This window comes from Engystomops pustulosus, chromosome 3, assembly GCF_040894005.1.
Source record: "Engystomops pustulosus chromosome 3, aEngPut4.maternal, whole genome shotgun sequence".
Classification (NCBI taxonomy): Eukaryota; Metazoa; Chordata; class Amphibia; order Anura; family Leptodactylidae; genus Engystomops; species Engystomops pustulosus.
Window position 1 is genome coordinate 5,649,464 of NC_092413.1, and position 14,526 is coordinate 5,663,989.

A 14,526-nucleotide genomic window follows, 5' to 3' on the forward strand; every position below is an offset into this window, starting at 1 on the left:
GCTCATGACACAGACATTAGTATTTATGTTAAGATTATCATCTATTTCCACTGAAATGATAGAGCTGCTGGGGTGTATGGTATCATAAGAGTAGAGCAGGTTCCTCAGGGGCGGGGCTTCCTTGTTCATATTATGGACGAATATCTTATTTCCTGGGAACAGAGAAGAATCGGACAATGTATTAAGGTTTATTGATCAAAGTTCAGGGATGGGTCATCCCATAGACCACCACGAACAGGATGATGCTATACTAACCTTAGGAGTCTGCATCATCTGTGACTCTTTATTTCTTGGCATCATCCGTTGTTCTGGTCTTTGACCCGTTTAGTTCTACGTCATTGATGATCTCGGGCAGGGGAATGTTGAGAGTCTCGGGGAGGAGAGCGGCTGTCAATCCACAGATCAATGCCATACTACAGAACATCACCTGTGACAGAGGTGGCCAGAAGTCATCCAATAGTCTCGTCAGTGGAGCTAGCGAAACACCAATTCTCCCTAAAAACGCTGTGTAACCATTGCCTTTCTGTCTGGGGGGGGGACAAAGAGTAGAGAGGAAGGCAACAGGTGAGAACCCAAATGGAGAGTGACAAGAGTCCACCATGATCCTGGACATCCTATAGTGAAGTCAACACCAGACACCTTCCATTTCCTATTGAAGAACCTACCATGACCCCAGCCACCTTATGTAGAAGAAAGGTCTACTATGACCACAGTCATTTCCCATAGATGAAGAAGTCAACAACAGACACCTCACATGGATGAAGTGCCACTATAACCCCAGATAACTCATACAGAGGGTATGGAAAGTATTCAGACCTGTTTAAATGTTTCAATTGGCAAGATCAAAAATTAATGTGCCCGCTGCGCCTATCTTGACAGATTAGCAAACATATCTACATTTTGTTTCTATTAAACAATTTTAAAAAAATTAAGTATTCAGCCCCTTTCCTGTGACACTCATATTTATCTCACATGATGTCCATATCCTCCTTGAGATGTTTCTACACCTTCTTTGGAGTCCAGCTGTGTTTAATTAAACTGATTGGACTTGATGAGGAAAGGTGCACACCAGTCTATGTAAGACCTCACAGTGCAGGTCACAGCACATGAGAATCATGAGGTCTAATGAACTGCCCAAGGAGCTCAGAGACCGCATTGTGGCAAGGCGCAGTTCTGGCCAAGGTTACAATAGAATTTCTGCAGCACTCAAGGTTTCTAAGAGCACATTGGCCTCCATAATCCTTAAAAGGAAGAATTTGGGGACAACCACAACTCTTCCTCTCCCTTACTGTCCAACCAAACTAAGCAATCATGGGAGAAGAGCCTTGGTTAGAGGTAAAGAAGATCCCCAGGATCCCTGTGTCTGAGCCCCAGCGATGCAGTAGAGAGATGGTAGTCAGCTATAACTGCAGCCTCCAGCGGTCGGGGTTTTATGGCAGAGCCTGGAAGCTTCTCCTCAGTGTAAGACATATGAAAGCCGCATACAATGTGCAAAACACATGAAGGACCCCGGACTATGAGGAAAAAGATATCTGCTCTGATGAGATTGAACATTTTGGTGCCAATTTTAAGTGGTGGAGAAAACCAGGCGCCACTCATCACCTGCCAAATACAATCCCAGCATTGACACCTGGGGGGTAGCATCGTGCTATGGGGGGGACAGGACCACTGGTTGTAATGGAAGAAAAGATGAATGCGGCCAACTACAGAAATATCTTGGATGAGGACCTCTTCCAGATGCTCTGGTTCTCCGACTGGACCGATACCTTCCAAGACAATGACCCTATGCTCACAGCTAAAATCACACAGTAGAGGCTTCAGAACATCTCTGTGACCATTCCTGACCGGCCCAGCCAGAGCCCGGACCTAAACCCAATGGAGCATCTCTGAAGAGACTGGAAAATGGCTTCTACCAACGTTCACCATCCAACCTGAGGGACCTGGAGAGGATCTGCAAGGAAGAGGCCGAGGATCCCCAAATCCAGGGGTGAGGAACTTGTAGCATCTTCCCAAGAAGACTCCTGGCTGCGCAACTCCAAAGCTGCTTGTACTCAACACTGAGCAAAGGGGCTGAGTACTTATCACCACCAGGGGCGATTTCAAGTTTTCTGTTTCCATTTCTGTTTTTTTCTGGAAGGTTGTGGGCAGAGGGCACATTAAAGAGCAAAAAAATAACTTTTTTTGATTTTACCAATTGGCTGCAATGAAAAATTTAAAGGGGTCTGAATACTTTCCGTATTCCACTGCATAGATGAAGTGTCCACCATGACTCCAGGCCTCTGATATAGAAGGGTCCACCATCACCCTGGACATGCTATATTAAAGTCAACCCCAGACACCTGACACTTTATTGAAGAACCCACATTGACCCCAGACGTCTCTTATTTGGAGGAGTAGATGGATGAGGCGTTCACTATGACCCCAGAAACCTCAGATAGAGACATCATTTTAAACATCTTGTACGAAAAGTTCAACATGACCCTGGACATCCTGATCATCCATATTGAAGAAGTCGACACCAGACACCTCACATGGGTGAAGCCTCAGACGACTCCTATAGACCCCATGGAGTCTTTCTAAGTTTCACTAAGCATGGGGTGCCCTCTGGGGTACATTACCTGATGACTGTGGGGTACAGCTCTGCTGTGTACAGGATGATGACGGTAAATGCTGCCTCCGAGAAGCCTTTTCCAATGATGGCAATAGTGGTTCGAAGTGGCCATAATGCTGCAGAACAAAGCAGAGCGTGAATAAGGTGTCCTTAGAGGGCACTGGATAGAGGAAAGACCTGTAGATCTCACTGAGGCCTCCTAATGTCCATTATATATTCCTAAATGTATATACATGGTCATGATATATTCACTGCAGTAAATATGGCCAAATATGGGATTCTCACCCCTAGGGATGACCACGTTGACCCCTATGCAAGTTCCGGTCACAAGCAGGGTGAGGACCTGAGTCCTGCGACGGCCAATATAATCCAGCAGAAAGTAGATGCCCAACTTGGCGGGCACCTCAACCACGGCATACAGGAAGTGGGTAAGGAAGAGGTTCAGTCCAAAGCTGGAGATGTCCAGGCTGATCCCATAATAGGAGAAAGCTACGCCAAACCTGTGAGATCACAAAGACATTACCCTCAGGGGATTGTGTTACTCCTGGCATTTCTGAAGTGGCAGCAGACGGCAACATTGAAGGCAGCATAAAATGGGAAAATGTCATAGCGACGTGGTTGCACAGAGCAGGATATGTGGCAGGGTAAGAGAAGTTACAGTACAAATCAGGATAAATGTCTGCAGACAGCAGGATAAATACCACCACAAAGAGAGGGACTGGCTGCAAAAAGAAGGATAAATGTCCTACCAGAGAAGTGGCAGCACAGAGATGGATAAATGTCCCCCCCAGAAGAAGATAAATATCCCCCCCCCAGAAGAAGTGGAAGCACAGAGCAGGATAAATACCCCCCCCCCCCCCCCCAGAAGAAGTGGAAGCACAGAGCAGGATGAATTTCGCCACAGAACAGGTGAAGAGTGGCAGCACATAGAAGGATAATCAAAAGATCAAAGAAGTAAGAGTTGGAACACAGGTGGTGAACTGAGAGCAGAGGGCATGATAAGTGGGTGCACAGAACAATAGCTGGAGAAGCGGGATAGAGATGTCTTCTGCTCTGCTCACCACACCAGTCCTAAACACAGAGAGTTTTTGCGCAATGCTGGAGTCCGGAACAGGTCAATGTAGGAGAAGTTGGTGGTGGATGATCCCAATGACTCTGCCAGTCTCTGAATATTCTGTCAGATACAAAAGCCTATTATAATTAATGAAGACCATCGCATATATCCACCACCAAGGTGCTCACCCGACCACCTGCAGACTATCTCACCTCTTTATTCTTCCTGAAAAAATCCACTTTGTTTCCATTGATGGTGGCACATCGCACCAGCTCCTTCTCTGTTCTGTCAGCTAAGCCCTTAGTCAGCAACCAGCGAGGAGATTCAGAAATCCAACTGGTGAGGGAAGAGGAGGAATATAAACAATGAGAGGAAAGGAGGGAGAAAACGTAGAGAGGAAGAGACCCCAAGAAATGGAGGAAAGGGAGAAGAGGAACAGGAGGGAGAGAGAAGAGGAGAAAAGTGGAAGAAAAAATTGCAAGAGAACAGAGGCAGAGGATAAGAGAAGAAAGAAGGTAAACGAATAGAGAGGGAGGAAATGTACATGAAAGAGGAAGAGAGGAGCAAAGAGGACGGAGACGGGAGAGGCGGCAAGAGGACGGAGAAGGGCAAATAAAGATAAAAAGAGAGATGTCCTTGCGGCAAGTGTGTTTTGAAGGAAAACCTTACACCTGTGAGCATTTGGTGATCCTCCCCGTCCTCTTGAAAGTGCAAAAGGATTCACCCTCTGGTTGCAGGTTTTTGCCGACAATGAAAAAAGATTCAAACGATCCAGCACTTTTTTATGAAAAATTCTTGCTGCTTTATTAAATCATCAGGTGAATTGTTCCAGAACAAGTCAATTTTTTAGATCTCACATTATATGTAAATGAGAACACCAACAAGATTTTTTTATGCGAACAGCTGTCACCCAGCAAACACGATAAAAGCCATACCCATAGGAGAATATGTGAGAGCCAGGAGAAATTGTATAAATGATAACATCTTTTTTTGAACAGTGTGAAAAAATTGATAATAATTTAAGAAATAGAGGCTATAGAGATTGGATGTTAAAAAGGGCTAAAGCCTATATAAAAAATACAACTCAGTTTTCTAGGGGAAAAAAAGAAAAGCGGAAAACAGTAATTTGGTATTCTCCACACCTTATAGTAGTGAATACAAAAATATTTGTGAAATAATTAATAAGTACATTCCAATATTAAATAAGGACAGTGTTCTTATTAGAAATATCTTAAGCGAAGGTTTTCACTGTGTGGCAAGAAGAGAAAGATCTTTAGGGTCTATTTTGTCTCCTAGCTATTATAGCGATAAAAACTACCAGAAAAACAAAACCTGGCTATCAGCCAAGGGCTTTCATGCTTGTGGAGGCAGCAGGTGTAATATATGCCAATACACAGAGAAAAAGAAAAACTTCACTAGCGAGGAGAAAATATACAACGTTAGGTCTTGTATTAATTGTGACACCCGCTATATTGTCTATATCATAGAGTGTACAAGCTGCAATAAAAAAATATGTTGGCAGCGACATCATCAGCCTCTCTTTGGTTCCAATTTTGTTTTAAATACGACATTAGCAATAGTACATGTTAGCCATGATGAAGAGTTTTTTTTTTTACTTGAAACGCGTAGCTGGATACCCCTATGTGCTGATCAATTTTATATGATGATTTAATAAAGAAGCAAACATTTTTCATAAAAAGTGCTGGATCGTTTGAATCTTTTTTTATATCGTCTATAAAAAGAGAGATGGTAAAGTAGATGAAGAAGAGTTAAGAAAAATAGTGATAAGCAATAATCGATAAGTACATTGAGGAGAGAGGAAAGTGGAGAAAAGAAGAGGAAATACAAAATGAAAAAGGAGGAGGAAGGCAGAAATCGGGAAGAAGGAGAGGGAAAGAAAAAAGAAGGAAAAAGAAAGACTTTAGAAAATAGGGGAGAGATGAGGACATGGAAGGAAAGAGTGTAGAAAGGAAAAGTTGAGGATAAGGAAGAGAGAAGAAAGGAAGAAACCGAAGGGGAGAAGATTTGATGACCGGGAAGGAAAGAAGAGATGAGGACAGAGAAGGTAAGAGAAAGAGAAGAAGAGATGAGGACAGAGAAGGTAAGAGAAAGAGAAGAAGAGATGAGGACAGAGAAGGTAAGAGGAAGAGATGAGGACAGAGAAGGTAAGAGAAAGAGAAGAAGAGATGAGGACAGAGAAGGTAAGAGAAAGAGAAGAAGAGATGAGGACAGAGAAGGTAAGAGAAAGAGAAGAAGAGATGAGGACAGAGAAGGTAAGAGAAAGAGAAGAAGAGATGAGGACAGAGAAGGTAAGAGAAAGAGAAGAAGAGATGAGGACAGAGAAGGTAAGAGAAAGAGAAGAAGAGATGAGGACAGAGAAGGTAAGAGAAAGAGAAGAAGAGATGAGGACAGAGAAGGTAAGAGAAAGAGAAGAAGAGATGAGGACAGAGAAGGTAAGAGGAAGAGATGAGGACAGAGAAGGTAAGAGAAAGAGAAGAAGAGATGAGGACAGAGAAGGTAAGAGAAAGAGAAGAAGAGATGAGGACAGAGAAGGTAAGAGGAAGAGATGAGGACAGAGAAGGTAAGAGAAAGAGAAGAAGAGATGAGGACAGAGAAGGTAAGAGAAAGAGAAGAAGAGATGAGGACAGAGAAGGTAAGAGAAAGAGAAGAAGAGATGAGGACAGAGAAGGTAAGAGAAAGAGAAGAAGAGATGAGGACAGAGAAGGTAAGAGAAAGAGAAGAAGAGATGAGGACAGAGAAGGTAAGAGGAAGAGATGAGGACAGAGAAGGTAAGAGAAAGAGAAGAAGAGATGAGGACAGAGAAGGTAAGAGAAAGAGAAGAAGAGATGAGGACAGAGAAGGTAAGAGAAAGAGAAGAAGAGATGAGGACAGAGAAGGTAAGAGAAAGAGAAGAAGAGATGAGGACAGAGAAGGTAAGAGAAAGAGAAGAAGAGATGAGGACAGAGAAGGTAAGAGAAAGAGAAGAAGAGATGAGGACAGAGAAGGTAAGAGAAAGAGAAGAAGAGATGAGGACAGAGAAGGTAAGAGAAAGAGAAGAAGAGATGAGGACAGAGAAGGTAAGAGAAAGAGAAGAAGAGATGAGGACAGAGAAGGTAAGAGAAAGAGAAGAAGAGATGAGGACAGAGAAGGTAAGAGAAAGAGAAGAAGAGATGAGGACAGAGAAGGTAAGAGAAAGAGAAGAAGAGATGAGGACAGAGAAGGTAAGAGAAAGAGAAGAAGAGATGAGGACAGAGAAGGTAAGAGAAAGAGAAGAAGAGATGAGGACAGAGAAGGTAAGAGAAAGAGAAGAAGAGATGAGGACAGAGAAGGTAAGAGAAAGAGAAGAAGAGATGAGGACAGAGAAGGTAAGAGAAAGAGAAGAAGAGATGAGGACAGAGAAGGTAAGAGAAAGAGAAGAAGAGATGAGGACAGAGAAGGTAAGAGGAAGAGATGAGGACAGAGAAGGTAAGAGAAAGAGAAGAAGAGATGAGGACAGAGAAGGTAAGAGAAAGAGAAGAAGAGATGAGGACAGAGAAGGTAAGAGAAAGAGAAGAAGAGATGAGGACAGAGAAGGTAAGAGAAAGAGAAGAAGAGATGAGGACAGAGAAGGTAAGAGAAAGAGAAGAAGAGATGAGGACAGAGAAGGTAAGAGAAAGAGAAGAAGAGATGAGGACAGAGAAGGTAAGAGAAAGAGAAGAAGAGATGAGGACAGAGAAGGTAAGAGAAAGAGAAGAAGAGATGAGGACAGAGAAGGTAAGAGAAAGAGAAGAAGAGATGAGGACAGAGAAGGTAAGAGAAAGAGAAGAAGAGATGAGGACAGAGAAGGTAAGAGAAAGAGAAGAAGAGATGAGGACAGAGAAGGTAAGAGAAAGAGAAGAAGAGATGAGGACAGAGAAGGTAAGAGAAAGAGAAGAAGAGATGAGGACAGAGAAGGTAAGAGAAAGAGAAGAAGAGATGAGGACAGAGAAGGTAAGAGAAAGAGAAGAAGAGATGAGGACAGAGAAGGTAAGAGAAAGAGAAGAAGAGATGAGGACAGAGAAGGTAAGAGAAAGAGAAGAAGAGATGAGGACAGAGAAGGTAAGAGAAAGAGAAGAAGAGATGAGGACAGAGAAGGTAAGAGAAAGAGAAGAAGAGATGAGGACAGAGAAGGTAAGAGAAAGAGAAGAAGAGATGAGGACAGAGAAGAGAAAGAAAGAGAACTGGAGAAGAGGAGTCTACACATTTGAGGCTCAGGATCGTTAGGCCTCAGTCAGGTATATAGATCATCAGGAGGATCTTACCGGATGCTGATGATACCGAGGACACATGGAACCGTAATGGCCACCACCAGCCAGTGCCAGTCTCTGACCAGATAAGCAATCAGTGCCAGGAGGGCGCTTCCTACACTCCAGAAGACACTTGTAATGACCCCCGCCACCGTGCGGTGCTGCATTTCCACCCATTCCAAACCTGGGGACGAGACAAGAAGGTGTTATTATAGTCTCTACATTTATTTCATTGCTCCCTAGATGACTTCATAATGCTTGTCATCGTGTCCTTCCATCTATTCTATAATGATGAATCCCACCCACTTTATATTCTAAAGCAGAGACCCCAATGTCTTAGTCCAAGGTTTTTGTAAACTTTAGCCATTCTAATTCATTATTACTGGTATACTTAATGTTCCTGATATAGTGGCCTATGTCCCCAATTTCTTCTTATCTTGGAGCTGTGAGTGGTAAATGGTGGACTCTAATATCACATCATGAATAAAAACTCTACCCTGAGTGTTGTTAGAGCTGGGAGCCCCTCACAAGGTTTCTAGAATCTTACTTAGAGCCAAAACGGTCATGGTCAGTCCAGAGAGGGAGAATCCAGATAGCACCAGGCTGACAGCAAACATTGGGTATGATACGGACCCCGCGGAGAGGCTCCCGAACACCAGGGACAGGACCAGGGCTAGAAGCAGCATTGCTCTGCGACCGAACCTAAACCACAGCAAAACACAGTTATCTCCACGGTGGTATCATTCTATATGTGGGAGAACCCAGAGCCCTGAGATAAATGGAGATGCCTCCACCCTGACCTGGCCATGTCTATATATGTATGACCAGATATTTGGGACAACAGAATTCCCAAAATGAAGATCTATGGGCAAGGATGGACATGGCCCGAAGGGGAAAGGGGTTTCTAAATGGGATCTCTATAGTGGAGCAGTTTCTCTGGATCACAGTGTCCAGGTTGTCTTATAGAGTCAGTCAGTAGGCTTCTGCGGCTTCTGACATCTTTACAAGCCCGGACCACCATGGTTGTTATCATTCACCATGGCGGAACTGCTACTGTAGCGGCTGCTAAGGGGCCCACATATTGGAGGGAGATGGTTACACCTCCAACCGTCCTAGAGGTGACCTGCAAGGAAGGTGCCAAACAGTGGTGGGAGCTGGCTACACCTCCGATCGTCCTAGCGGTGACCTGCAAGGAAAGGGCTGCACAGTGGGGGGAGCTGGCTACACATCTGACTGTCCTCGAGGTGACCTGCAAGGAAGGTGCCAAACAGTGGTGGGAGCTGGCTACACCTCTGATCGTCCTACCGGTGACCTGCAAGGAAAGGGCCGCACAGTGGGGGGAGCTGGCTACACATCTGACTGTCCTCGACGTGACCTGCAAGGAAGGTGCCAAAAAGTGGTGGGAGCTGGCTACACCTCCGACCGTCCTAGCTGTGACCTGCAAGGAAAGGGCCGCACAGTGGTGGGAGCTGGCTACACCTCCGACCGTCCTAGCTGTGACCTGCAAGGAAAGGGCCGCACAGTGGAGGGAGCTGGTTACACATCTCACTGTCCCCGAGGTGACCTGCAAGGAAGGTGCCAAACGGTGGTGGGAGCTGGTTACACCTCCGATCGTCCTAGCGGTGACCTGCAAGGATAGGGCCGAAGAGTGGGGGGAGCTGGTTACACCTCCGACCGTCCTCGAAGTGACCTGCAAGGAAGGGTGGCAAGAGTGTTGAGGTATAAAGAAAGGGAGGAATTAGATAAGGGGCTACAGAAAGGGAAGTATTTTAATTAGATGGGAAACCAAAGAAGGGGTATTGACCGTGGTCAGGCGGACTACTTAGAGCGGGCATTATGGGTGCCAAAGACATGTGGGTGATATATTATGTGGGTCCCACTAGGGATTGGGGCCACAGTAGTTTGTCCATTTCATACCAAGAAAAGGGCTACACATTACATAGTGGCTGTGTCTGGTATTGCAGCTTCATCCCATTCATGTGACGTGGACTGAGCTGCAAATAAATTGAGTCTCAGACCCCACTGAGCGTATCATTCCAGGAAACCTGTTTAGCTCCTTCCCGTCCATAGGCCACCAAGGATGTTCATTCAGACAAATATATAATAATTTATATAGCGCCAACATATTTTTCGAGTGCTGCACAGATCTTGCCAAATCAGTTTCTGTCCCCATGGGGTATCTGTGGCTGTTCATTGGATTCCCCACCCATGTGTCTACTCACCTGTCAGACAGGTATCCAAAGACAACAGTCCCCACTGTCACCCCGATGAAGAAGAAGGTGGCCAGGATCTTGCTTAACCCTTTCCTCTCACACACCAGATCCCACTGTGTAACAGAGAAGGGGTTCACTTAATTATTGATGTTGGTGATGTCTCCGGCTAATGGCTACATAATGGTCAGCGGAATCTCCTTGCTGCTTTGTCTTTATAAATCCCCCATTACTAAGCTGCCTCCTTCTATAGTAATGTTATGTTACTACTCATACTTATACTCACTATATCTTTATAATGTTTACAATTTGAATATCTTCATAATGGCCCCTATATCCCTACAATACGCCCTCTGCCCCTATAATACACTTGGTATCCTTACATTACACCCCTGTACCCCTATATCATTGTGGCACACAGTGGGGTAACTAGAAGCTGATGGGCCCCAGTGCAAAGTCTGTGCCAGGCCCCCGACTATAATGTATGGATTTTAGAACTAGTCTTCTCATATGGGAAAGTGACACCTAACGGGCCCCCTAAGCCTCTTGGGCCCGGTTGCGACCGCGCCCTCTGCACCCCCTCAAGTTACGCCCCTGGTGGCACATTACATCCCCAGTGGTACCTGCCCTATCTCTATATTACAGGATTGCTCAGTATCTTCTTACCTGTGTGACGGTGGTGGAGAGGAAGGTGGTGTGGTCATAGTCCCAGCCCTGGTTACAGCTCTCCACCAAGGACTCATTCACCATCATCCCCTGGGATCTGTTGAGGAGTAGTTGAGGCTGAGGCTCGGAGAACATCTGACAGGAGCTGAAGGAGCCATCAGGTTCCTGGGGAATGTTGATGAGCAGAAGATCTTCCTGGCTGAGGTTGCCCGGGTTCCTGTGGTCGGGGATGGTGCAGTGATGTGGTGGTACGGCTGAGATGAAGATATGCTGCAAGAAATGGAGGGGAAGGATGATCCGAGGAATGCACAAGATCAGCAATGTGAGGACCTGGAATCTTCCAAATCCACCGGCTTCATGGAGCAAGTCATCAAAGCTCAGCTTTTCCGGATGAGCGATGGGAATGGGAGCCAGAGGCAGGAAATCCATGAAGAAGCCTTATCGAGGAAGGATCATGTAGAACGTTTTCATGGGCTCGGTGGTAGCCGGTCTACTGTGGGGTCAAGAGCTTCTCTACCTCCACCAGATCCAAGGCGACCAACACATTCCTGCGCAGATCCACATTCTTGGCCCTTCTTATAAGCCTCTTACTCCTAAGTACAGCGGAGGACTCAAGTCATGGAGAGGTGTGGAGATGACATTGCTGGCCACCCCCCGCCATCACACATCACATATAATTAGCCATAGATCTGTGATAATCATTTGGCCTCGGCTCTCCTTATACAAAGTCATTTGACAGGATTTGCACTTCGATTTCTTGGTTCTTCATGTAGTTTTTTTTTGAAGTGTGAGAGATTATAGATAATAAACCCCAAACACTCTGGACCTTTCACAACCTCCAATCACCTCTCCGCATCCTTTAATGGTTGGATGATTCAGATTTAGCTGGAAGTTTTTTTTGTCTGGCCCCCACCAAAACATAAAAAAGGCAATTTTATCATTGAAAAGAAGCTTAAAAATGAGCTGAAACCCATGTGACCTGGACAGATTTAAGAGACCAGAATTCCCTTTCATGTTTTTTATGACGGCATAAAGTACGTAAGAGGAATTGGTGAAGATCCGCATCCAGATTGTGTTACAGTCACCATGTAGCCCCCAGTTAGGGTGGGGGTCAGGACGGGATTGAAGCAGAATGTGTGGCAGCCTTTATATGAATTATGTGTAAAACCCCCAAAATACATAAACATAATATCAGATTATTGAAGCCAAAACGAAGCTGAGTGCATGTGATCTTTTCCTTCTAATTCGGCTTTCGGTCATGTTGCTGCTGAATGTGAAAAGTCGTTTCGGGATAATCACATCCCATTGCTATAAAAGCCAGGAGAAATCCTGACCTTAAAGGAACCTGTCAGCAGGAGCGACCATACAGACTACAGACAGACAGTGTTATGTATTGTTCCTGGAGAGATGTGTGATCAGACCTTTGTGTATGTTGTTAGTACCAGCAGGACTGTGATATATGGATACCCCTCCAAGTGAACAACGGGAGAGGGAGGGACAGATTGTTCTCACACTGCTGTGCTCTGTGCACTCTGCAGCCAGTGTTATGTATTGTCCCTGGAGAGATGTGTAATCAGACCTCACACTGCTGTGCTCTGTGCACTCTGCAGCCAGTGTTAGGTATTTTCCCTGGAGAGCTGGGTATCCATACCTTTGTGTTTGTAGCTAGTAAGAAGTGGATATTGAATCTGCCAGGATTGAAGTGATGATATTGAAGGAGTCAGTACAGAGGTGATTATATAGAACAGTGATGGTGAACCTTTTAGAGCCAGAGTGCCCAAAATACAACCAAAATCCACTCTCATGTTGCAAAGTGCCGACATGACTATTGAAGCAGTAACTTGTTCCTCACTGATGTATCACATGTTTCAATCATATTGCTATCCTGAGGACATCAATACAATAGAAAGAAGATGGAGAAATTTGGAATGTACCTTTCATCCAGGCAGCCAAGGATGTGTCGCTTTAAAATAGCACTGAGCATGGCACGTCCTCGCTGTCTTAGACCACAGTAGAAAGCCTTTAATCCTTTCTGGCAAAGAAACTGTGCTGGCGTGAAGGTTTGAGTGTCCACAGAAAGGGCTCTGAGTGCCACCACCGGCACCCGTGCCATAGGTTCGCCACCACTGATATAGAAGGTGTCAGGTCTGAGGAGCTGTTGTTGAAGGAGTCAGTATGGAGGTTATCATATAAAAGGTGGCCGGGCTTAGGAGATGATATAGAAGGAGTCAATGTTGAGGTGACTATATAGAAGGTACCAGGGCTGAGATGGAAGGTGTCAGTAGTGAGGAGATGATATAGAAGGAGCCAGGACTGATGGGCTGATAAAGAAGGTGCCATTACTGAGGAACTGATATAGTCAGCGTCAATACTGAGGAGCTGATATTGAAGGAGTCAGTATGGAAGTGATCATATAGAAGGTGCCAGGGCTAGTAACTGATATAGAAGGCACCAGGACTGAGAAGCTGATATTAAAGCAGTAAGTACTGGGGTGATTACACAGAAGGTGCCAGGACTGAGGAGTTGATAAAGAAGCTGCCAGGACTAAAGAACTGATATAGAAGATGCCACGACTGAGAAACTGATATTGAAGGTGCCAGGGCTGAAAAGCTGATATAGAAGGTGCCAGGGATGAGTATGGAAGGTGCCAGGGCTAAGGAGCTAATATATAAAATGTATCAGGACTGAGGAGATGATATAAATGGCACAGGGACTGAGGAGCTAATATAGAAGATGCCAGCACCAAGGAGATACTATAAAGGGTGCCAGGACTGAGGAGCTGAAATAGAGGGTGCCCAGTCTGAGGAGATGATTCCAAAGATGCCAGGGCTGAGGAGTTAGTAAAGAATGTGTCAGGACTGAAGAACTGATATGGAAGGTGCCAGGACTGAGGAGCTGATATGGAAGGTGCCAGGCCTGAGGAGCTGATAAAAAGGTGCCAGGACTGAGGAGCTGATATGGAAGGTGCCAGGACTAAGGGGCTGATATGGAAGGTGCCAGGACTAAGGGGCTGATATGGAAGGTGCCAGGACTAAGGGGCTGATATGGAAGGTGCCAGGACTGAGGAGCTGATATGGAAGGTGCCAGGACTGAGGGGCTGATATGGAAGGTGCCAGGACTGAGGAGCTGATATGGAAGGTGCCAGGACTAAGGGTCTGATAAAGAAGGTGCCAGGACTGAGGAGCTGATATGGAAGGTGCCAGGACTGAGGAGCTGATATGGAAGGTGCCAGGACTGAGGAGCTGATATGGAAGGTGCCAGGACTAAGGGGCTGATATGGAAGGTGCCAGGACTAAGGGGCTGATATGGAAGGTGCCAGGACTGAGGAGCTGATATGGAAGGTGCCAGGACTGAGGAGCTGATATGGAAGGTGCCAGGACTGAGGAGATGATATAGAAGGTGCCAGGACTGAGGAGATGATATAAAGGTGCCAGGACTAAGGGGCTGATATGGAAGGTGCCAGGACTGAGGAGCTGATATGGAAGGTGCTAGGACTGAGGAGCTGATAAAAAGGTGCCAGGACTGAGGAGCTGATATGGAAGGTGCCAGGACTAAGGGGCTGATATGGAAGGTGCCAGGACTGAAGAACTGATATGGAAGGTGCCAGGCCTGAGGAGCTGATATGGAAGGTGCCAGGCCTGAGGAGCTGATATGGAAGGTGCCAGGACTAAGGGGCTGATATGGAAGGTGCCAGGACTGAGGAGCTGATATGGAAGGTGC

The 14,526-nt window shown here is 45.7% G+C and overlaps 1 protein-coding gene across 2 annotated transcripts; it reads right to left on the bottom strand.

The window, feature by feature from the left end:
- Window positions 1-14: 14 nt before the first annotated feature.
- SLC22A7 (solute carrier family 22 member 7) lies at window positions 15-11,379 on the bottom strand. 2 transcript variants are annotated; one of them, XM_072139833.1, is made up of 10 exons: window positions 10,807-11,377; window positions 10,153-10,256; window positions 8,478-8,632; window positions 7,946-8,114; window positions 3,878-4,001; window positions 3,673-3,785; window positions 2,897-3,111; window positions 2,619-2,727; window positions 256-527; window positions 15-152 (listed from the first exon to the last, which is right to left on the bottom strand). In XM_072139833.1, exons 1-9 carry the CDS (start codon window positions 11,233-11,235, stop codon window positions 284-286), a joined length of 1,662 nt encoding a protein of 553 aa, XP_071995934.1. In that variant the 5' UTR covers window positions 11,236-11,377; the 3' UTR covers window positions 15-152; window positions 256-283. The 2 variants fall into 2 exon arrangements, with proteins under 2 accessions (XP_071995934.1, XP_071995935.1); XM_072139834.1 differs by lacking the exon at window positions 15-152 and having other exon boundaries at window positions 255-527; window positions 10,807-11,379.
- Window positions 11,380-14,526: the final 3,147 nt, after the last annotated feature.